Source organism: Mus pahari, chromosome 12, assembly GCF_900095145.1.
Source record: "Mus pahari chromosome 12, PAHARI_EIJ_v1.1, whole genome shotgun sequence".
Lineage (NCBI taxonomy): Eukaryota > Metazoa > Chordata > Mammalia > Rodentia > Muridae > Mus > Mus pahari.
In genome coordinates, this window is record NC_034601.1 from 40,969,507 (window position 1) to 40,994,735 (window position 25,229).

A 25,229-nucleotide genomic window follows, 5' to 3' on the forward strand; every position below is an offset into this window, starting at 1 on the left:
TGAGGTGAAATCTCAGGGTTGTTTTGATTTGCATTTCCCTGATGATTAAGGATGTTGAACACTTTTTCAAGTGCTTCTCAGCCATTCGGTATTCCTCAGTTGAGAATTCTTTGTTTAGCTCTGCACCCCATTTTTTAATGGGGTTATTTGAATTTTTGGAGTTCAGCTTCTTGAGCTCTTTGTATATATTGGATATTAGTCCCCTATCAGATTTAAGATTGGTAAAAATTCTTTCCCAATCTGTTGGTGGCCTTTTTGTCTTATTGACAATATCTTTTGCTCTACAGAAGCTTTGCAATTTTATGAGGCCCTGTTTGTCAATTCTTGATCTTACAGCACAGGTCATTGCTGTTCTGTTAAGGAATTTTTCCCCTGTGCTAATTTCTTTGAGGCTTTTCCCCACTTTCTCCTCTATATATTTCAGTGTCTCTGGTTTTATGTGGAGTTCTTTGATCCACTTAGACTTGAGCTTTGTACAAGGAGATAAGAATGGATCACTTCATATTCTTCTACATGATAGCCACCAGTTGTGCCAGCACCATTTGTTGAGAATGCTGTCTCTAAAGGATGGACAATCCAGAGACTCCCCCAACTGGGGGTCCATCCCATAATCAGCCACCAAACGCAGACATTATTGCATATGCTAGCAAGAACTTGCTGAAAGGACACTGATATAGCTATCTCTTGTGAGGCTATGCCAGTGCCTGGCAAATATAGAAGTGGATGCCCACAGTCATCTATAGGATAGAACAGCAACCCCAATGGAAGAGCTAGAGAAATTACCCAAGGAGCTGAAGGGGTCTGCAACCCTACAGGTGGAACAACAATATGAACTAATCAGTACCCCCAGAACTCGTGTCTCTAGCTGCATACATAGCAGAAGATGACCTAGTCAGCCATCGTTGGGAAGAGAGGCCCCTTGGTCTTGCAAACTTTATATGCCCCATACAGGGGAACGCCAGGGCCAAGAAGTGGGAGTGGGCGGGCAGGGGAGCAGGGGGGGGAGGGTATAGGGGACATTCAGGATAGCATTTGAAATGTAAATGAATAAAATATCTAATAAAATAATTTTAAAAAAAAAAGAAAAAGTCTAAAGCTAAGCTGCGGTGGCCATACAACCATAGGTCCATTCCTAGGTATGTGTGCAAGAGAAGTCAAGATATTCCACATGGAAATTGTACATACATGTTTTTGTTACAGTTTCCAGTGCTGTGAAGAGACCCCAAGATCATGGCAGCCCTAATAAAGGAAATCATTTCATTACGGCTGGCTTACAGTTTCAAAGGTTTAGTCCATTGCTATTTTTAGAGCCTAGATAAAACATTAAGCTCCAGATGGAATGTTAAGGTCTAGGTAAAACGTTAAGGCTTAGGTAAAATTTTATGGCCTAGGAAATAGTTACCTGGCTAGCCTGCCATTGTAAGAAAACTTTCTCATATGTTTCTGCTAGGAAACTTATTAGTGCCAATATTGACTACATCTTCTGTTATGCGCTGTACCCTTGGAAACCAATCAAAATAAAAGTCAGTAGGACTGTTGCGTATAGTTACCCACACTAAGCTTGGACCCGAACCAACCACCCAACACCAATTCCTGCACCTGTGTATAAGCTTTTACGGTATGAGCTGCCCCTGGGGTGGGCCCCAACATACTAGAGACACCTGAAACTATTTATATGACTTCCATTTTGAGTAGTGGTCAAAGTGAGTAAAGTTTACATTCCCAAGACCTCCCTGGCAACTGACACCCACCTCTGCAGAAAGAGATATGTACATGAGTTACTGACATCCTGGTTGGCAAGTTAAGACATGAATATTAGACAAGGCCCCTGCTTCAGTTGAATATCCCAACCAATGGGAGCAGGATAAGTGTACAACAAAGACATGTTTCTAAGGCAACCCTATCCCTAAATCCTGATTGGTGAAATAACTTGGCACAGATGCTTGTGGATTTGGAGCTTAAAAACCCTGTAGGACCTTAACTAGGGGGTCATGTTCAGTTCCCAAATCTGGACCACAGCCTCGGTTTGTCAGTCCTGGGACATAGGTTCAATAAACTATCCCTGTCTGATGGAGACTGGTGTTCCTGTGGCTGTGAGGTATTTCCTGGACCCCCAGCAATTATCATGGCAGGAAACATGGCAGTGTGCAGGCATACCTGGTGCTGGAAGAGCTGGAAGTTCTGCTATTGCAGAAAACCTGAGTTTGATTGCTACCACCCACATCAGGGTGCCTAAAGCCCCAGCTCCAAGGCAACCTGATGCCTTTTACCCCAGGGCAGCTGCGCTCACACGCACACAGCCACACCACACATACACACACTAGCAAAAATAAATCTGTATTACGTCGTTTTTATACGTAGCTACAATACCTCCTACTTTTTGTTCTGTTTGAAGCACAAATCACTCCTCTCATTACTTTTAAAATCTTCTAGGAAGGCCCCAAGCACAGAAGTATTTCAGATTGTTTATAGTTTGTGTATCCCATGGTCATATAGTTAGGGTTAGTGATTTCACATGCACTTTAATAACTGATTTATTGATAACAGAAATAAAAAAATAGGTGATAAAAGACTTTATTCAAAATATCTAGAGCCATATAGTTCAAAATGCAAAAATAAAAGACAATTTCTGGAAACTTAAGGACTGTCTAAAACCCGTCATTTTAACATCTAGTATTTAAAATATAATATCAAAATCTAAACTGATCTTCGTGTTTATTTTTGTGTCTCACATCTGAGATAGAATTTTATTCACCCAACTACTCTATTTACTGTTTCAGTTCTATTTCTTAAATTTATAACTTGGGTGTTTCTCCCAAACAGAAATACACAGCATCAAACTCTTTCTATACAACAAAATGCAAATAATTCAACAAACGAGCAATGGATTTCTACTATAAAAAGACAGCAAGGTAGACTTCTTTTGCAAACAGTAGGGGTAAAGGGATTCCAGATCTAGCTAGGCTTACTCCGACTTGAAGGCTGTCTAGATTACCCATTGTCCATTACTGAAATACAAGCTGTGTGCAAAATACTTCTGCCATTCATTACCCAGGATTCAACACCCAGGTACTGTGAAGGATCCACATTAGCCTCAGTTTAGGTTTCAAGAAGCAAGGCTTGCTGCGTGAACTGGACAGAGCCAGTGTGGGGCCTCACTGGTTTTCCAGGGAAAAAGCTAAAGTTTCCTCCATAGAAGATCTTACTATTTTTAAATAGAAGTACAAGAGTTGGGATTCCCACTGAGAGACTTAGTTTTGGGTCAGAGTAGGAAGTTAAGAACATAAGGTGGAGCTTTCAGTGTGAGGGGGTTAATAGGGAGAGATTTAAAGCCAGGAGAAAGTGTCTTTTCAGACGGAGATCATGTTTCAGAAGTAAAAATAGCAAAACAAGAATAGAAAAATATAATAGCTATAGAGTTTCTGACTTCTAAGTCCAGGGGCTTTTGTGAAATCCACTTTGAGAGAAGGATCTCACTTGAAGCTAGCCCTTAGACATCTTATTCCCCACCCCCACTGGTGCAGCCTTGTGAGACAGAGAACCGCTGGCTTGAAGGGACAAAGCTGCCAAGCAGACATGTTAAGAGGTGAGGACCACATGGAGATCGAGCAAATGGGCTGGAGATGGCATGTTGGATAGCACTGGCTTAGAGCTAGAAGCAGAAGGGAGAGGAGTGATAAGAACTTCTAGAGACAAATGGAACAACTGGGGATCTAGCAGCAATACCTGCTGCTTAACATATGTCCTTTACAGAGGAATTGGGATTTCTAGTACACAGTGAAACCAAAGATGCTGGACAGTTGTCTGGGAACTGAAGCACTCCATTTAAGGGAATTTTGCACTTAAATCTAGAGTATGTGAGAGTACAGAGGTGTGACTGAGCCGTACTGTGCGCTGGAGTAAACGAATACAAGCAGAACCAACCTCTGCTGCCTCTAGTTAAAATATAATGAATACTGGGGCTGTTGGTACGATTTCAGAGAGGAATTTAATTTAGCTTGATCAATACACTCGAGTGGATTTAAAATCCTGATTGTTCCTGAAAGAAGTACTGAAAACCAAAACAATGGTGTCCATTCAGTTGAAAAACTGTGTGTAACCCTGGGCTTCATAGATCTACTGAGTGCTATTAAGGGAAATTAACCTCTGAGGAAGGCAGAGAATTCATCTCTTCACCGCTGTCAGATATGTCTGAGTTGGGACAGGGCTCAGTTGGGACAGGGCTCAGTCCCAAGTCACTGTAGCAAATCTGATGTTACGGATTCCCAGGGAGGATTTCCCTCGGGGTCTCCTCTCATCACTTTCCGCAGCCAAATTCCATGAGATACTCTCAATCCAGTGTAGGCCACAAATGTTTCGGGGATATCCATGAAGGGGCAACTGTGTAACCTCCCACCTTAGACTGGCAGGAGACTGACCTAACTCAGAAAGGCCCCTCTGTTTACTGAAGACTGTTTGCAAGAGTAATTAGAACCTGAAAAGACCAAGCACAGCTCTCTTCATATCTAAGTGACCTGCCCCCTGTGTAGAGTTTCCTTGTGACAACTGTGATAACTTCACTGTGGGATTGTAACCCAAGAGGATAGAAGCCTGTCAGTTGGTTGTCAACTCAGATATTTTGCTCTTTCCCATAAATCTGCATAGCGCTGACAGCGCAACCCAAGATAACACATGTGACTATGGATAAATGTCAGTAACTCTTCAACAGGTTCTTGACTTCGGAGAGCTCAACAGCCCCTCCCCCATAGTAGTATAAGGGCATGACAACCTGAGAAATCTTTACCAAATTCTGTTACACTGGATTTCACTTTTAGAATTATTTTCAAATATGCCGATCAGTTTCAGTATGCCTTTAGGGATGGTTGGTTATTACCTAATGCATCCTAATCAGGCGTGTACATCTTCCAGGGGCCGACAGCATTTGCGAAGCTCTCTTCACTCCAGAGACTGGTCGCACATGCTTTATTTGTAGCCGGAGCCTTGAGACTTTGTTAATCCAGTGAGCGACTATTTTCTATGGTCAATTTGGTGGTTTAATGGCTCAAATCATGTAGGGCCAGTCCCCCGGTGAACAAGCCTGACAGACCGAGGTACCTGACTTATTCTCTGTGTAGAAATCAAAGAGGACAGGAGTCTAGCTCACTGAATGAGAACTGCTGGACTTCTGATAGCTCTTGCAGATAGGTATGGGGTGCTGCTGGGTAGCCTGGAAGGGCACAATCAGGGCTCTCTCAACTGTATAGAAGACTGGTGGACTGTTCTGCAGCTTCCTGGCTTATTAGTACATGTGATGTAGTCTTTGGGCTAAAGACTAATTCCAGTGTAAAGTATCACCGGGTGAGGTTGGGATGGAAGCACACAGCCCTCACATATCTACCTACCAAAGGCTGCCAAAATAGGCCAAGCGGCTGACGAGGTCCAGAGTATAGACCCAAGTGGAAGAAATCCACATATTTCGTCTGTTGTAACAGTTTATAGTCAATTGCGTTTGCAAACAGTAGCTTCGGGCTTAATATGGATAAAAGTCCTAGATTCTTTCAGTCCTCAAACGACCTAAGGATGAAGGCTAGTCTGTCATTCAAGCCCCACAAGAAGGGAAGCACAAAGCTGAGAGGAGCAGGTGGTGACCTGGGTATCTCGAGCTATCGCCGTTTCTACCCTTCTCGGGCTTCTTGCCAGCTGTGAATGTTGCCACCCTGGGTGTTGAGTCTTTATTAATTAAGACTAGGGAAGGCTGTTAGAAGTCAGTGCCCTGCAAAACCAAACCAATTGGTATAGGCTGCTTTAGCTGATTTGTTTGGCTGGCCTTTGTCCCTTAACCTAATGGACAGAGGACTACGTATGAATATTTACAGGAAAGAAGGGAGCACATGCGTTTGCTTTCTGCTTGTAACATCTCTTATAGTTTTCTGTGCAGGCTATTATCCTGCCCTAAAAAGAAAACCAAGACAACTGCATTCCCTGCCAAACAAAGAAGCCAACAGCCGACTGGTGATCTACGGACCTACAACCAGGCGGTGTGGGAGTAGGAGCCTGTCCGTTCCCATGGGAGCTCTTGTAAGAGGACAAAATGGGTATGAGCCTATCTGGTGAGATGATCATATAAGATGCTGGCCCTAGAACCCAATCCATCCTGCACTCAGTACAGCTGCTCATTAATAGTGATTTGTAAGGCAGGAACAACCATGAATTCTAACATGTCTCTTCAGTCCTACCTAAAGCCTGACAGAGGTGAACCTTCTAACAATATTTATTATTTTTATTTCATGTGCATGAGGTGTGTGGGGCCCTTGTCTCTCCTTAACTATTATGCTATCCCCAGGGATTGAACTCAGCGTCCCACGCTTGCATGGCAAGGGACTTTACCCGAGGATCCACCTCAATGGCCCAGATGTGAAATACTTTATGGGATCAATGTTTATTATAATAATAGAATGCCTGTCTTTTGCAATTGGTGATATCAAACTGAAACTGCCGCACTGCTGAAGGCTCTCCCCTGGAACATTCCAGTCTCTATATACTGGCAAAGGCACTGGACGCTGAAGTTCAATACCAAACAGTGGAGTCCTGGGTACTTGCCAGTTTGGAGAGAAGATACAGTTTCTCACCCACCATTCCCTAGTTCCGTTATTACCACAGTTCTGAGCAGTTGACAGGGAAAGCCTCTGGTTCATGGGTGGGGACAACTGATACCTGAGACACTTTAACTTATTCTCCTAAGAGTCTACAGTAGGGGTTAAAGTTGAGTATAGATCTGTTCTGTTGTTCTGAGAACAATGGGGGATCCTCTCATTTCAAGGCAGGCCCTACTCTACACAGTAGGCACAGCACAGCACCAAGGGGAGAGTGAGTGTAAAAAAAGACAAGCAACAACAAACACAGTTCTTAAAACTTAGTCTTCTATGAAAGACAACTTGGGGTGAAGGACTTGGTCCTGTTTAGCAGTGACCAGGACACAGAAAATAATAACGATGGCAAGAACTGGATCATTTAATGGGTCTTTCTTTAGTCTGTCTGTCTGTCTGTCTGTCTCTCTCTCTCTCTCATGTGTGTGTGTGTGTGTGTGTGTGTGTGTGTGTGTGTATAGTAATATAGTGTGTGTTTGTGTGTGTGTGTGTGTGTGTGTGTGTATAGTAATATAGATGCCTAGCACAGATAAAAATGTCATATACTCCAAAGCATGTCAGTATCCTCACATTTAAACCATACAAAATGCCAAGCATGGAGGGAACTCTCATGGAGGATACAACACAATCACTGTTGTTTGCATTCATATCCCATTAGGTCAGGCTGATTCTAGCCAGTACAGATGCTTCAGTGGACTGAGATGCAGCGGATCTGGTGGCCTGCTACTGTAGTAGTCACAATACTGGCAGGTGAGATAGGCAATGGGGGCTGTGGTGAGGGTGAGCATGTCCCCCTGCCTCCTTGGAACACAGTGGCAGCAGTCCATGGGAAACTGCTATGTGGATTTACTTCTGTCCCAGTGAACTTTAATAAAACAGTAACGGGGAGACCATGACCAGCTGTGGCTATGCCCCTCAACCTCACTTACTGACCTTTACAGTCTAGATTCCCAATTTAAATGGCACCGTCAAGGGCTCCAAATACAGAGGTCAGCAGACTAATTTTGGATGGCATTCTTCAGATGAGGGGACTGGTTAATCAAACCCTTTTAAAGCTGTTCTGTATTTAGCTAACTTTTTCTTTTTAAATAGAGTACAGACAGGAGGCGCTAGAATAAGCTATTATGAAGCCTTTGTGACCCGTGTTTGAGGCCAACAACTATCAAATATAGCAGTTTGCCCAAGGACTTTCATAGCTGATAGACACAGACGACAGTGAACTTGCTGGCAGCAGACAGTACACACACCCTAAAATAACTTTTTCCTAACAATACTAAGAATGGCTGAAAGGTAGACAGTAGGTTCCTCCTGGGACGGTGCTAAGGACAGGACAAAAGGCTTCCAAATCCTTTTCTCTGGCACAAACGAAGACATCCCACCCCTCTCCCTGCCTCCACAATCCGCTTTTGTGGGGTGGATTCTACAATCTGCTTCCCAGCGGGACTTTAGAAACTGTCTTCGGCATTAAGATATTTTTTAAAGCCTTCTGGCGGAGGGGGTGCTACACTCCAGGCCCTAGCATCTAGGCAATATGGAATGCTTCAGTGTCAAAGGCAACTCTCAGTACAGCCCTAACTATTGGAAAACAATCACAGGGAATCCTATGATATTAGTTACACTGGCTTAGTAATGGCATTCTGAGCAATGAAGGTGGCATCATCTTTGCTATAAAGGCAGTAAAGTAAATCCAAAGTGCTGCAGCGATGGGGCAGAGACCCAGTGGAACTCTGGAGCCGTATCCTCTGAAAACACTAATCCTATCGGAGATATACGATGGAATTTGAGCATCCTTGCTCCTAGAACTGCCCATCACCCAGGGAATGGAATGGGTGGGTATATTACTGCAGAACCAGTAAATGACTTATCCCACAAAGATGAACAAACAAAAAAGGAAGCAGAGGACCCAAGCCAACATAGCGTGTCTTTGGCATGTCACTATAAATCTGGTGATATTCTCATTTCCTCCTGAATCGTAGGCTGGAAATGTATACTATTTATTTTCCTGTTTCTACTGTTCTCTTTTTTAAAAATATGTAACAGGTAAAGTGTTTTATTTCTTAAAACCGGTGACACACCCTGGCCTTTCGAGGACACACAGTAAAGCGACACTATCTTATGATGCATCAAGGACCGTTTTGCCTTTAAGTTTCCCTCTGTGTCCTCCATTGTCAGTCTTGGTGATGGACAGCTGGCCAAGGGAGAAGTTCTAAAACTCCAGGCAGACAGGAGGGCCAGGCAGCACAGCATCACAGTGTAGCTTTGTAGCTGTCGACCCTGGCAGAGAGGCTACTATTACTCCCTGTATAGCATCTCTTTAGGCTCTCTGACCAGGCGACATGGGGAGAAGAATAGAGGACATGTAGATTCAGCAAGCATGTCATACTGAAGTAGCTTTACAAAAGAAAAAAAAATATATAGTTTTCAAATTTTCCACCAGGCTTTTAAGAGTGGGGGTTATTTTGTGGTCATTTCCAATAGGCTTTCTTTTTCTCTTCTCTCTCTCCTCTCTCTCTCTCTCTCTCTCTCTCTCTCTCTCTCTCTCTCTCTCTCTCTCTCTCTCAGTAGATAAGACACATGGAAGAAGAGTAAAGAATGAAGAAGAGTAGCTAGCTAAGAGGTGAGCACTGAGCTTATCTTGTGCGAGCGAATGTAAACCTGGCTAAAAGGACTGCATCCCATTTCCGCAGGGATTTTTAAGGACTGAAGACGTGGGAAACGAGCTAATTGGGCCAATGGAACACAAGACTGTAGCAACAGGGACAAAGTAGACACAGCTGGTCCCAAGGGGACAGAGGGCAGATGTCCCTTGGAGTCCTTGGAGCCTACTGGCCAGGAAGGACACGGGGCACTAACACTGGTTCCCAAGAACATGGAGGCTGGCTGCTTCCTATTGCCTTTGTCACCATTGGACACAGCAGTCCGCTCCTTTCCTCCGGCCTCTGTATGCAGGCATTGTTATTGTACTGAGATGCTAGGGAAATCTAAATTCCAGCTTAATGATTAGTGAACTGGATTTGGGGCTCATTTTCCCACCTGTTTAAATGACAGACAAGCAGGGCCTGAGACCCAAGCAAAGCGGTGGCCAGCAGCTGGGGCCTTCCCCTTCAAATGAACACACCACTGGAGACCAAGTGTTAGTACCTAAACTGCAGAGTTACGGTGACGTGCAGCTACAGGTGAGCTCACACACACAACTGGTGGTTAAGGAACCCTTAATGAAGTTAAGCAATCTACTCTTAGCTCTGATTCGTTCATCGATCTTTCCAACACACTTTAAGACTGAAATCGTTTCGATGCCTCAGTTTCTCTCTCAGGTCTAAGAATAAACATTTGTTAGAACACCCTTTATAATGTGAGGAAAATCACACATAATGTTCTCGTGGGTTGATGTAGAGTCTCTCGGGGTTGCATGGGTGATGTTGGTGAGGGCTTCGGTCTTGGCGGCACATCTGGTTATAAAGGGGGCACATGCGCTGAGTCCCATCTTGCATTGTGCTCTCATCCTCATAGTCAAATCTCCTGCTAATTGGTCCATTCTAGAAATTCAAACATTGCTTACATTAGCAGAGACACTGTTTACATTCTTCTAGGACAATGGTGAAAACAAGCAAAAGTCCAATTCACTCAAGCCCATGACCCTGACCCTACCCCACAAGGGAACTGGATGGCAAGTCACCATGGTGCGGTCATTTGGTGCCTTGTAACTACAAACTGTAACGGTAACCTACAAACACTGAGGAATTTTAGGATTTGAGGTTAGGAATTGGGTTCCACCAAGGTCAGCTAGGGGAAGCCAGGTTGTGAATGTCAGGAGCCTCTCAAATAGTGCTCTGGCTTGGAAGAAATATATGAGATAGTCAGAGAGTTAAATCAAACAAAACAAAAATAAATATCAAGATTCAGCACTGGGGGATTAGGGCATGGACACAGCAAAAGGAACTGGCATTTGACCATATGTCTGATCAAAGGGAGATTTTAAAACACTGCCCAAAATAGCCTCTCTTCACCTTTCCTCCTGACTTGACCTTGAGCCACAGCTGACACTTAACTCTAGACTGAATTGCCTCTGATGCTCTGTGGTATGTCTGAAATGGCCCTCTCTGCCTTGGGTACTGGTTTCACACAAAAGGCAGCTGCTTCTGAGATGACTTAGCAGTGTTCTTTAGATTACTTGCAAGAAGAAGCAAGTTCGAGGCCTTTATCAAATCGTGTACAGACATTTAAACAGGGAGCAGTGGATAAGATGAATGTTTATGACCATCTGACAGAACGGTAAAGGATACCTGGCTGAGTACGGCATGAGCCTTACTTACAGAGGGCTGAAGACCACCAGCTCCTTTCTCTTTGAACGGAGTCTGCAAAGGCAAGTGTTCAGTCTGGAAGACATTAAAAGACATACACCTGTAAAGCACCAACACATGAACCAATACAGGGAGCCAATCATGACTTGCTAAATGTCTACCAGTGGAGTGAAATATTCTCTAGGAGGATGGAAAACATAAATATCAACATATTCTCTACCCTCATCCCATCTGTCTAGGCCTCTTCTGGGAGAAAATATCCAGAACATGTGATACACAAGAGTTGGGGTAAACTGGGAATGTATGAGTTGAGAGTTTAAGCACCAAAGGGCTTTGGTCTTTCCCCAGTGGAACAGTCTGGTGCTCTGAATCAGGTAAGACTGAGCTGAACTGGCAATGGCATGCCTTTACCTGTAGTCATCCCATGTGACCATTCTCTTCTCCCCAATTCCTACCTCATCACTTTGAACATCACCTCCACTGCAAAGGCTCTTTCTCAGCCCCCTCTGCCTGATACATTAAAGTGCCACATCATTTGTAAGGCCCAGTATTAGCTTCGGGTGGAGGCAGCCATCAGAGCGTATAACAGCACTACTGTTCTCTCATCAGTCTCCTGAACAAGATGGAGTGCTGGAAGGAGTTTCATACTCTCTCACTCATCTAACCCACACACGCCATTGTATAAAACTGGTCTCCCTTGAGGTTGCTGGGTTTGAGGAGACCACCACACTTGTGGTAAAGATTCTACAAAGCTGATCACTCACTCCCTGACAACGAGAACAAAGATGTTACAGACCAAAGCCAACTTACCTTCCTCTACTTTTAGTCATGTTGAAAGCCATTCAGTGTTTTCTCCTGTCTGACTTAACATCCTGGTGGCTATCAAGAACTTTGAAATGCATTCTCAGTAGACCACTGGCTTCCCCTAGCCCAAGGACTAGAGACTGTCATCAAGTAACATCTAAGAACACATACATGGAACACCCATCCATGCATCTGGCAAATACTTAGATTTAGAACTTTCTTCTGTAGCTAATAAAATCTCAAGTTCCTGCTCCCACCATGTTTGGGGGAATCTGAATCTAAGTTCCAGGCGATCGTCACTCATGTCTGACTCCACATTAAACCATCTCTTACTTGCTTTGAAGTACAAACTGTGTTTTCCTATCAACAGTATTGACATGTGACTAAATCTGGGGTTCGGCATGATTAAGGTGTCTCATCTCACAGATGGTTAGCAGACTGCGACTCAAACATAATTACATCCCATTCTAAGTTTTTGAGGCTTACGGCCCTTGCTTCTAGCTCCATGCCTACAGGAGATGGTCTGCAAACACAATAAGAGGAAGACTGAATGCCCTGTGTGGCTATATCTACCAGCATGTCTTTGCTCTGCTGTCCCTTTGGTCTGGAAGGTTTACCCCTTAAGCTCTGGTAAGTGAAATACTCCCCCATCTGCTGGCCTGACTAAACTCGTGGTTCCCTTCCCACAGAGTCTTTCTGTTCCACAGCCAATCCTTTCACTCAGCTTTCCACACTGTTCTCTGTGCATCTATTATGTCTTGCCTCATAATGTGCCTTCTTTTCTAGTCTTGAACATTTGTCATTTTCAACTCCAGTTGAAATACTGAACGTGTCTGGTCTGCTGCTCCTCCCCCAAGGCCATTTCTGAAACCTAGTCTACAGTGTGCCGATAACAGCAGGTGGGTTACTAGAAGAGGTGACGCCATGGGGGTAGGCCTCTCATGAATGGGGACAGTGCTGCCTTATCAGGCACTGAAGAGACTACAGAGTTCTCCTTTAAACTATGAGGTGACAGAGAGATGGCCATATCAGGAGAAGGGTTTTCCCCAGGTATCAGATCTTGGAATACTCAACCCCCAGAACTAGGTGATGTTTCTGTTTGTTCTGAGTTCCCTTTTATGGCTTGTTTTTATAGCAGCTCAAACAGATAAGACTCTTCATTCATTCCTGTATCCCACCCTGTCTTCTGTAGTAAGTTAATAGTTAATGAACTGATTAGAAGCTAAACGCTGGTTCTTGGTCTCCTATGTCAAGGCTAGCCATATTATAAATTACCTCTGAGAAGCTACCTCCCCCTAGAGCCATCTGCAACATGATGTGAGGGTGCTCTTAACACAACCAGATGACATTAACAATGTAATATATACTGGTAATAAATTCCAGGCAGGTCATCTTAATGGACCTGTGGCCAGTCATGTAGAACCCTTGAAATTCAATACTATGTAGCTGTCATATTTGATTTCTTAATTTTACAGTGAATGCGTATCTTGTTTGCTTAAGGAAAAGCAGCATGCTTAGTGGTAAGGACCCGGAGTTCCTGGGCATCCTGCCTTCTGGCGCTTGGCTTTAGTTGACTGTTGGATATCACTCCCCTCTCCTAGTACCCAGGTCTCACCTACTATCCCATCCAGCAATGTCATGGTCTTCTACCCCTAAAAGAGACAGCACTGGCTTAGGAAAGGCCAGAGTCAGAAGTGTGTGCCCTTCCAGCACCATACAATCTGGCAGGTCCCCAGAGCCCATGTCCCAGCAAAAGCAAGGGTCTTACTCAAGCCAAGCTGGGTACGCAGCATCGCCACCACAACCTTCAAAAATTATTTTCTTGCTCATGGTTCAAGGAAAGGTGACTTGAAAACTAATATCTTAAAGCAAAATTAGTATTTTCCTTAGCTTCTTTGCTTTTCTAGAGGATCTCTGTATCTGCTTTCTTTCTATTTTTTATACGGATGATTAAGAAATTGTTCTGTGCCACTCATAATAAAGTGTAATTTGATAAAACAGTAGGTAACAGCTCCCCAGAGAGGGCAGGCATAGGTTTTCTAAATCAATTAGGTCAGTTAATCTTTTCTGAAGAGGTACCCGGATGTCTTTATAAAATACGTCTTATTTATAACTTCATTTGTTTGTCTTCCAGGATCCTCTATAGTACAGTAAAACCTAAACCTATTTGTGTTGATTTTTAGAAAAGTCATTAAGTAAAAGCTACCCCCAATGTCTTTTCTCAGCACCAAGGAACCTCTGACAAAGTCCTGCTGCAGTCCCGCCCACAGTGTCATCTGTAGCAGTCTTGCCTGTCTAATAGTCTCATTCAGTTTCTACATCTCATGTTCTCAGAGGAAGAAAAAGGAATTTGAATTTGGTGATGGACTAAGCCGCCCCATCTTCTGGAAAGACATAAAATCTACCGAAGTGAAGGCAACCAGCAATGTCTGGAGGTTGTTTCTCTTCTGTATAAAAGAGCACAATAGCGTGGAAAATTGAGAAGAGAAAAAGTGTAAGAAAACTGTGTGTGTGTGTGTGTGTGTGTGTATGTGTGTGTGTGTGTGTGTTTCTGTTATCTGTGTAGTTTGTGCCTCTTTCTCTGATCAGCTTCAGGTTAATACCTAAGATAATCTGTAAATGTACTTTTCAATCGACTTCCAATAAACGGACAATTCTGGGGGCACAGAGACCCTAGCCATTTTTTTCTGAGCTAGATGTTTGCTCCAGGATTCTCCAGGGTTGCTCTCCACATGGTACCATGTGTCTGCTGGCATCCTGTTTCCTCCCATTAGGTCAGGTCGGTAAAATGACTTCAATTCTATTGAAATAGCTTGCCCTAGTTCTTTTTCTATAGACCACCAAGTGAGACTCCAGTTATGATGGTTTATACCATAAACCGTGAACCAAGTCCACAGAACAAGAGTTTCAAACATTAGACAATTATGTAGCATAAAGCGCGCACACACACACACACACACACACACACACACACACACGTGCGCCACACACACACCTTGAGTGAACCTTTGATCACCCTGACTTCTCTGTTGCCTTCAGGAGAGGATGATTCATGATGATCAACGTCTTACTGAACTCACAGGGATAAGTTCTACTTTTAGGTGAGCTGAAGTGTCTAGAATCTGGGGAACGCAACTGAAAAAGAGAATCAGAAAAAGCTCAGATCTAGGCACAGAGGGAGTTCATCTGGCTCAGGTCAAGTCGATCAGACAATGGATGGATACTAGAGGAGAGATATTGGTAGGGAACTATGATCTTACCACTGCCAGACCCCGATTAAAGCTGAGAAATGCTCAGGTTCTAACTGGCCAAAGTAGAAAAATTCCCTCTCAACATGATACAAAAGTACTCCATTTTGGTTACCTCAAGAAAACAGGTTTACATTAGCTCCCTGTCCTGTTGGTATACATGAGGGGCTGTGTTTAATGTCGGTCTTCTTGCTAATAGAGGCTAAGACAACACAGGGAATCACATGGCAAGAGACAGGGAGTACACACATGGCATGTCTGGTTTCCCTCTTCCCATAAAGCCACCACTAAAAGGATTTCATTATGGGGATCCTTTTTAATGACTGCATCTAATCTTAATCATGTCTCAAAAGCCACCTCTCAGCAGTATAGCTGCACTGCGATTCCAGCCTCTTGATACAGTGAGGATTAAATTTTGACATATGAAGCCTTCACAGATATGGAACACATACCCAAAACACTTAAGAGACAAGAGTCTGTCCTCCTTAGAGGTAAGGATAAGCTTCTAGGACAAACATAAGCTTCTAGAAGATGAAGTTGATTTTTATGTTCATACTGCCAGAAAAATAACACAATTCTTACTAAGGAATAACTGTAACATTTACAATGCCCAGTGCCTAATTGATATCTAATGACCATGAAAAAAGTAGAAAAAGTCAATAAAAAAATTAACCCGGAGATGATAGATACTCTTTCATATGTCTACTATAAGCCAGACATGGTGGCTCACACATATAATTCCAGCATCCTGAGAAATCCAAACGGGAAGAGGATTAGTTCCATGCCAGCCAGACTACACAGTGGAGATGATCACAAAAAGGTTATTATCCATACATTTACAGCTACAAAGAAAATGTGAGCATTAATAAAGGTAAAGCGGGATGAAAAAGAGTTGAAAAGCTAAAGTGGAAAACCTTTTTAGATGTCCTCCTAGCCAATTAGAGACTGGGTGTATGCAGGTATACAGTGAGTATATATGTGCATATAGAAACTCTCAATGCAGACAACAGAGTGGAAAGAGAAAGTCAGCAAACACTTCCAGGTTGGGTTAAAAAAAAAAGTCTGTATTTCTAAAAGGTCAATGCATCATAAGAACTGAAATATGTAATATTACCCAAACATATTTCAGAATCCAATGGCTGAAAAATCAATATTAAAGACATAATCAAATATCTATCTAGAAGAAAAATGGGATATAAGATATGCAAAAACTATGCAAGAATTATCCCTCGCTTTTTACCAGCAATAAAGGAAAACATGGGAGACAAGAGAGTATGCAAATTCAGTTTTAATGTGTGTGTGATGAAAAAATTAAACTGGGTATCAATTGTAAGCCCCACAGAAATGTTAAATAAAGACAGCGAAATGAAGAAATTTCCAGACAAACAAAAGCTGAGACAGTTTGTGCTCAGATCACCTCTATCACGGAAGTGTTACAGAAGGATTCTCCGTGGTGAAGAAAACTGACTCCAATAAGAACTCTGACATTTCAAAATTATATATTACGGTTTAAGAAATAATACAGTAAGAATGGATTACCAAGTTTATATAACACATGAAAAACAAACTAAACTATTCCTCAATTATTCTAAGAATACTAAGGGGGGTAAGGAGGCAGAGGTAAAGTTCTTGTACTATAAAGTTGTGTAATATTATGTTAAAAGTAGAGCATAGTATTGCTGGGGTTTTGTTTTGTTTTGTTTTTTGTTTTTGTCAACTTGACATAGACCAGTATTATCTAGGAGAGAACCATAATGAAGAAAATGCCTTTATAAGCTTGGTCTGTAGGCAAGCTTGTAGAGTATTTTCTCCATTAGTGACTGATGTCACTAATGTACTAGTGTACAGCTCAGTCCTTAATAGGCAGGGCCACCCATACAAGGGGTCCTCAGTGTTCTGAGAAAGCAGGCTGAGCAAGCCATGTGGAGCAGGCCAGTAAGCAGACTCCTCCATGGCCTCTGCTTCAGTTTCAGTCTCCAAGTTCCTATCCTGAGCTCCTACCCCACATTCCCTCAGCGATGGGTGTGACTGAGAACTATGAGCTGGAATAAGCCCTTTCTTCTCCAAGTCGCTTTTGGTGAGAGTGTTTATCATAGCAACAGAAACCCTAACTAGGACAGTAAATTAAAAGTAAACTTGCCGAATGCTTGAGAAACCACAGAAAAATAGTAAAAATAAAAATATGTAACTAATAATTCAACAAAGAAGTTAATACCAAATGACTCACAGAGGATGGGAGGAGAGAGGGAAAGGATGAGGGATAAACAATCGACAGAACAAATTTAAGAAATAAGTTGTTAACTTAAACCCAAGCATAGGCATAAGAATGGAGTGCATATAGAAATGAAAGATGAGAATTTTTAGAATGACTACAACTCATCCAACTGACATGATCTATATAAAATTCATTTGTGATACAAAGAGGGTATCAAAAAAAGCAAAGGAAGCACTGTGTGGAGGTTGTCACCTGCAATGCAAGCACTTGAGAAGCAGGATAGGATTATGCAAATTTATGGGCTAGCCTAGGCTAAAAAATAAAATGCTACTTCACACACACATCCTTCTTCCTTCTTCAAAACAAAAAGGAAAAGCCATATCACAAAAGCCTGAGGAACATTCGAAGTGTTTAAAACTGGAGTGACTATACCATACCAGGACAAGTGACTTCAGGTCAAGGACACTACTAGAAATAAAGATTGCTTTTATTATGTCTAGGTAGGGGACTTGATACTAATGCACATGCCAGCAAGATTCTGCTGATTCTCTTGTGAGGCTATGCCAGTGCCTGGCAAACACAGAAGTGGATGCTCACAGTCAGCTATTGGATGGAACACAGGGTCCCCAATGGAGGAGCTAGAGAAAGTACCCAAGGAGTTGTAGGGGGCTGCAGCCCTGTAGGTGGAACAACAATATGAACTAACCAGTACCCCGTGAGCTCGTGTCTCTAGCTGCATATGTAGCAGAAGATGGCCTAATTGGCCATCATTGGGAAGAGAGGCCCCTTGGTCTTGCAAACTTTATATGACCCAGCACAGGGGAAGGCCAGGGCCAAGTAGTGGGAGTGGGTGGGTAGGGGAGCAGGGGTGGGGGGGGCGTATAGGGAACTTTCGGGATAGCATTTGAAACGTAAATAAAGAAAATAATAATAATAAAATAATAATAATTAAAAAAAGAAATAAAGAAGTTTTCAAAGATCCTGGAAGGATCAGTGCATCAGAGAAATACTACTTCCTGCACCCCCCAACCACACTGCCAAGAAGCCACAGTTTATTAAACAAGAAGCCAGGTGCCTGCCCCACAAGTTGTTGGTCAGAGAGGTCCCAGAGGACCCGAAACCAATGTGGTTTTTGCCATTTCTGTTGGTTGTACACTAGAACTTTATGGAACACCCTTTTTTTGAAAACACTACATACTTTGGTCACAGAGTATGGAAAAATCAAGCTGGACACTTATTCTTACTGGCTGGCTTTCATAGAGTTGGATGGTTTACCCTGCAGGGGGGAACATGTCTAATGCTGTAACCCTGGCTAAGAACTTATAGCTGGGGAGCTAACAGCCCAGGGGAAAAGCCACTCCTACTGTTATGCTGAACCGACATAGTATCGATCCGCCTTCTAAATATTTTACATTCATAGATGAGTAGAGGCCTCAGCTCCACCGTAAAAGCTTCTGATTGCGGTGCACAGGGGTTAATACAGAGACTTGCAGTCTAAGTGTAGACAACTAGTGACTGTGAAGTGCTCAGCACCTTGTGTCACCCTGCCCTCACTCCCAAGGTGCAGGGAACATCATGGGAAAGGGGACAGAAGGGATCTGAGATCCAGAGGTTGGGTGAGGATTGCTGTAAAGCAGTAGTCACAGAATTGCTATAGCACTGGTTACCAGACCAAGATCATGCCACTCCACATTTCACCATCGACGAGGGCAAGACTCCTGAGGCCCTACCTTGTGGGCCAGTGGACCGTGCCAGGAAACTTGGCAAGGTAGAGTGGGTTTAGAAGCCACAGCACCACTCCTGACCAGATCCCCGCATAAAGAACATGACCACTGGTCAAGTGTTTCATAACACAGAGGTCTCCATGTTGATGAGGTATTTAAATGGACCCGGAGGGCTTAACCAGTAAACTTCCCTTCCTAGAAATTCCTTGTTCTCTCACCCCCTGAGCAGTATATCAGTGCTTCCCCCGAGCCCAACACCTGGTGGAGTATAGGGTAAAATGTAGCCTAGCTTTCCATGTTTCATCTGCTGGAGCAGAGTTCACACACCCCAGTGGTTAGATGGACTGTGGAACTACACCACCTTACCCATGAGGCCTCACTTCCAGGAGAAGTAGGCTCTCCCTTGGTCTTAGGACCTCCCCAGCCTCAGGTTCTTAGCTAGGTTTACAATACCAGGCAGGCTTGAGATCCCTCCTAGAGCCTGAACCCTCTGCTATCATGAAAGCAAGTCAGTAGAGAGTGAGAGTAAGACTTAGGAAGTCCCGCTCCCTGTGGGGCTACTGACATGTAATGATGGCCAGAAGAAGGGGTGTCACTTTCTTCAGTCCCTGAGGAATTACGTGTGCTTCAGTGAAGTATCCCCCAAGCCATGCTCATGCAGGCAGCCCTATTTAAACTCAGTGAGTCATTCAGACAAAGAGACAGGGAAGGAGGAGGAGGGAGACATGTTGAAAAGAAGGGTTTCAGCAGGAAAGGGAGTGGGGGCAGGAGAGAGTATTGGGGGAAGGGGTGCAAAGCACTGAAATTATTACACACATGTAAGAAATTGTCAGATGATAATAATTTTAAAAAAGGGACCAGGTTATAAAGAAGAGACGACAAAGCAGTCCTCAGTCCATGTGCACCCGCCCAATAGGAGAATTACAAAAATACATGAATAACTTACTGACGGTGCTAAAACAAGTCAGATATACTCACGTATACAGCTGGAACAAACACTCCTTTCTTATCAACTGAAAAAAAATATCTTATGGGTCACCAAGTCTATGAACCATCTTGACCTAATTGGCATTGGTAGAAGACTACATCCAACAACAGCACAATGACAATTACAACAATGCAGGAAGACAGACCAGGTGCTGGGCTTTAAAAAGTCTCAGCATGGAGAGACTAAAATTCTATAGTCATTTTAATAGACATTAATTCTCACTAGAGATATGTAAGTATATGGTGCTAGAGAATTAATGGGGTGGTTAATAGTAAAATATTTTTAATTAATTGTTTTTTATTTACATTAATTTTCACAATTTACTAATTTATAAGCATTTCTAAATAATTGATGGAAGAAGACAACAAGGGAAACTAGAAAATACATTTCTCTGTGTGTGTGTGTCTGTGTGTATGTGTATCTGTTCATTTACATGTTCATTGGCTGAGACCCATGAATTTGCATGGGTGTTTGGAGGCCAGACGTCATCCTCAGAGACACTCTGTACATTCTTTTCGACAAAGTTGCAAATTGGCCTGAAGGTCATCGATTAGGCCAGGGTGGCTAGCCACAAAGCCTCGGAGATCTGGGAATCAAACCTAAGACCTGCCAATTCCCAGTCTCATATTCTGAAGTTAATGTAATAACTTCAAAAAACTGTCAAAACGTGTAGGATTTCAAACGAAGAATTACTTCTACTTTAAGTGTCCAAACTAGAATACTGCTACTTTTAAATTAAACCTAAAGGAAGGAAGAAACAATTATAATGGGAAATGAGTAAAAATGGACAAACTCTTAGACCACTTATAAAACCATAAACTGCCTCTTTGAAAACTTAGTAAAATTGGAAACTACCAGCAAACATAAAAGCATTGGAAATGGAAATGAAAACAATTTGTATTACTAAACTCATTAAATTAGTAGGATAAAATCATGCTATAAACAATTTGACGCTAAATGTCAACAACCTAGATGAAAGAGACAAATGTCTTCAAGATATGAACAAAATCCTTTGCAGAAGAAACTCCTAAGAAGATGGGCTTACTGTTAAGTCCTATCCAACACTCAAAGACAGACTAATATCAGTCTGAACTCCTTTCTCAGATGGGGACAAAGAGGACATGATGAATCCTCTTGTGAGACTGGCATCAAAAAATCAGCTAAGAAACGATTCATAGTATTCCCAAATGTTAAATCAGAGCAGTCTTCCACAACGAAGTGATTTTAAAAGTTCATGTGTGTGTTCACACACACACACACACACACACACCCCAGTAAGATATAGTCCTTCAATATGAATGAATCTGGAACACATCATGTTGATCAAGAGCATCAGCTCCAGGAGAACATGCTGATTCCTTTCATATGTGGGTGTTGACAAAAGGCACACCTATCAGAGTGCAGGAGAAATCACATCAGTGCCTGCTCAGGAGAGATGTGGAAGTGGGCCAGGTGATAATGATGTGACAAATGTTTCTGGTAACTGAAATGGTCTTGGGTAGGGCAGGGATTATAGAATTCATATGTTGGTGTTTATCAAGGTTTACACTTAGAATGCAGCACTGTTACATAAAACTACATGTTCATGAAGTTGACTTTTAAAAGGCCGTATTTCCATTTTTTCATTGCTGTTTCATTTTGGAGGAATTCAACTGAAGAGATGAATTAGACTAGGAAGCCATTCACATAGTATGGCATCTGCCACAATAAAGCAAATTCTCAGTTACAACCTGGTCTCTGACAGAAACTTTCCTGTTAATGTATCCAGGTGTGTACTCGTGTTTTAACGACGGAGTCGCTAATCTCTGCAGTGGTTTCTCCATGCTAAGAGAATAATACAAAATAACTGGCTATCATACAAAATTACTAATGTACAGATCTTCAAAACATGAATGATATCCTTCTACCTATTAAGTATCTTTCTGAAATGAGACAAAACCTATTTGGTGTGGTAGAGGATATCTTTAATCTCAGCTACTTGGGAAAGTGAGGCAGAAGAATGACTTTATCCACATGGCAAGTTACTCACAGACTCATATTCCAACAGACCCTCAGCATCATGGAGACAGTGCTCATGAGTGATCATAAGAAGCCTATGACGGTTGATAATTTGTACTTCTGTAAAGACAAACTGGAATCAAGACCAAAGAGGTTTTCTTGAATAATTCTTGACTTATTATTTAACCAGCTGCCAAGCTCAGGGAGCACTCAATAGCCACCCTTAGCTTTTATTTTCAACTTGACATATCATTTTTATAAAAATACAAAGGTATTTGGGAATGTAGGGCTTTTGAAAGATTTATGGAATGTCTTCTGAATGCTGTGAGAAGTGACATGTCGCTAAGTTTGGACTTTCCCCCTTATTTCTTCTTTTAAAATTAATTCATGGTTCCCCGGTATATGCAATGAGCCATGCTCACTGTAGGCTTTGATCCCACATTTCACATAATAACTATGTGACGTCTATGTGGACTAGACTCTCAAATAATGGAGATTTTTCTGCATATAGCCCCTCTTGTCTAACATGTAGCAGTTAAAGGTTGGCCTCGATGTACTCCCTGGCAGTTCTCATCTATCAGCACTCTCCTTAGTTTAGTAAGAGACTGGCAGAGGCTCTGAAGCCTTAAATGGGGCTGTCAAGGGGCAGGGCTCAACAAAACCTTGCAGAGGTGCTTCGGACACAGGGGACCTGCCCTTTGCCCCACTCTCTATGAGGGATCCCCACAGATGATTTGGATACTAGAGCTTCCTGCAAAAAGGAGGAGACAGAGCTGTGGACAGGAAAGAAAGTCCATAGAAACAGGCTCTCAGTCCTTGGTATTCTACAGTGTTGTTAAAATAAAAGCCAGGAGAGGACAAGAACACAAAGCCTGGCTCAGTGATGTCCCTTGGTCAAGAGAGCTACCACGAGCCATGTCTGTCTGTGGTAAGAAAACACTTGTGATTTGTAACAAATACAAAGGATTCTTCCTTTACTCAGGCCATCCCAGTGCAACTCAAGACTAAAGGTTTCAAAATAAAGTTCCATACAAATTTAATGGGTACTTTCCTGAAAGCATACCTACACCAAGTGATGCTCAGACAGGCCTTGACAAAGATAATGTAGATGTCATATGCTTTTATATCCTATAAAATACCATAAAATATTATATTTATAATAATTATAAATATTGTAAGTAATAGAATTATTATTCCCATGTTATACTATAAGAAACTGAGGCAATGTTCATATTTGTAGAGTTAAGATTCAAATTCATGCTGATGTACTATCACATCTGTGTCTCCAACTACCATTGGAAACTGCCTGTCTCAAGAATATACAGTTCTCCAAATTTGACTCAGAAAAATCAAGAGCACAAATGGTGAGATGGCAGAGTGTCCAAGGACAGACCCTAATGCTCAGTCCTTGCCAGCGTCCCACACCTAAGGTCATCTTTATCTCATCAGAAGAAGGTAGGGCATGAGTGACGTCACACCACCTATCTGAGCTAAAGAAACAGTTTGGAGGGCAGATTCATATTCTCTCTCTCTCTCTCTCTCTCTCTCTCTCTCTCTCTCTCTCTCTCTCTCTCTCTCGTTTGCTTACACCTTGAAGAGAGAGAATTATTAAATATCAATATACAATTCCCTAATTCAGGACATTACAGACTAAAATGAAAGAGTTAAGGAAGAAATGATTACTTGGTAATATTTTTACATATAGGTCTAAATCATTAGACTCATTGTCAAGAGAGAAGAGTGTACACATTATCACATTTGGTACCCTGAGACTTTTCTAAAGTTGTCCCAGGCCTCTAGGAGCTTTGCTGCTGCAAATGCAGAAGGAAGGGTGTGCTCTACCTTCTCAAGGATAAACAAACGCGTGACTTCTGCTGAGTAGACACACTGGATTTTAATTTTTAAAGTGAAACTTGATAAGACATATTTTAATGAAATTTCTTATCTCAGGGTATAGTTTCAATTCTCATATTAAAATACACAAGATAGCAAAAGTTCACTTAAGTTGCAATATGCAAAGCAAAGTATCTAATTAAAGTGTACAGATGACAAAAAGAGATAGAAAATTATTTACAAGCAAACTAGTCATCTCCACCCATGAATCCTAACCATTTCCAGGGAACAAATCAAGGGGTTGTACATGCCTAGAGCCTCGCTCTCATTATAAATACATTATTACACATTTATATGAGAACGCTCCAGAATCTCTGCTTGGGGTTGCTTGGTTCTTCGTCCTCATATTCTAATCTCATTCTTGATGAGGCACTCATAGCACTTCATCTCTAGATATTCCCACAAACTAAGCTTTCCTTTCCAAGGCTTACCTATTACATGCAATTCCAGCCCCGCATGCAAACACTCTCAAGAAAAATGAAAACTGCCCTTTCTGCATCAAGTACAGCACTGTATCTCATGCCAGTACAAGCAGAAGTGCTTCTTACATGAACACATACCACCTTGGGAAAGCACGCACCATCAGAGGATATATGCCTCAAGCTGTCCCAGAAATGGCTTTATGCAGAATGGTAAAATTCTCTAACCTAAGAACAAACACAAATTCCTCTCTAGAGGCCCTTAACTCATTAATATGAGCCTCAAGAAACCTCATATCCAATCTACTATCTAAGTGAGCACACCCACGAACCTGAGCCAATAGGCAATACACTAGACCAGACTTCACTTTCTCATGGTTCCTCCTACTGGAACATTATGTGGTCCAGGAATCATGTCCCTCATCAACAGTACACTCATTTACTGGGGGTATGATAAAGTTAGAAAATGTGGGCCTGTGGCAAGGCAGTACATAATGACCAGTGGACACCATTCACTTTGTGTCAGTCAGGAAGCAAGAGAGTAAGGAAGAGGCAAACAACATGTCTCGATATCCCCCTGTGGGAGTACACCTCCAAGGACCTAATTTCCTTCCACCAAGTTCAACCTCCTCCACCTTTCACTACGGGCTAGACACTAGGCTTTTAGCACCTGAGTCCCCAAAGGACATTTTCAGTACAAAGTAAGAGAGCAGAACACTCATTAAAGGCTACAAACTCTGAGGGGCATCACATAAAAGATTCTTAATTAGAAAGCAGTTTTGTTTGAATCAGAGAAGTCACTGCAATGCTGGTTTTGTGAGGTGCAGCCCACCTGCAGTGACACTTGAGTGAAGAGCTCAAAGGTACCTTGTGCTGGCAGCTGGCTCATGAGTTAAGTAACAACAGCCAGGGGCAGTGACTGGATGTGAGGTTGGTTATACACTAGTGGTTCAGGAGAAAAGTGAATCAGGTGATGCCAAGGAGAGAAATTCAGGAGACATCTGCTGCCTAGA

General features: G+C 42.4%; 1 protein-coding gene across 1 annotated transcript in view; it reads right to left on the reverse strand.

The window, feature by feature from the left end:
- Positions 1–7,069: 7,069 nt before the first annotated feature.
- Nectin3 (nectin cell adhesion molecule 3) overlaps positions 7,070–25,229 on the reverse strand; it is a 93,672-nt gene continuing 75,512 nt past the window's right edge. The window contains exons 8-9 of the mRNA XM_021209681.2: positions 10,940–11,002; positions 7,070–10,162 (exon numbers count right to left, since the gene is read on the reverse strand). Of these exons, the coding sequence (XP_021065340.1) occupies positions 9,989–10,162; positions 10,940–11,002 (237 nt within the window). The 3' untranslated portion in view covers positions 7,070–9,988. The remainder of the gene's footprint in view (positions 10,163–10,939; positions 11,003–25,229) is intronic.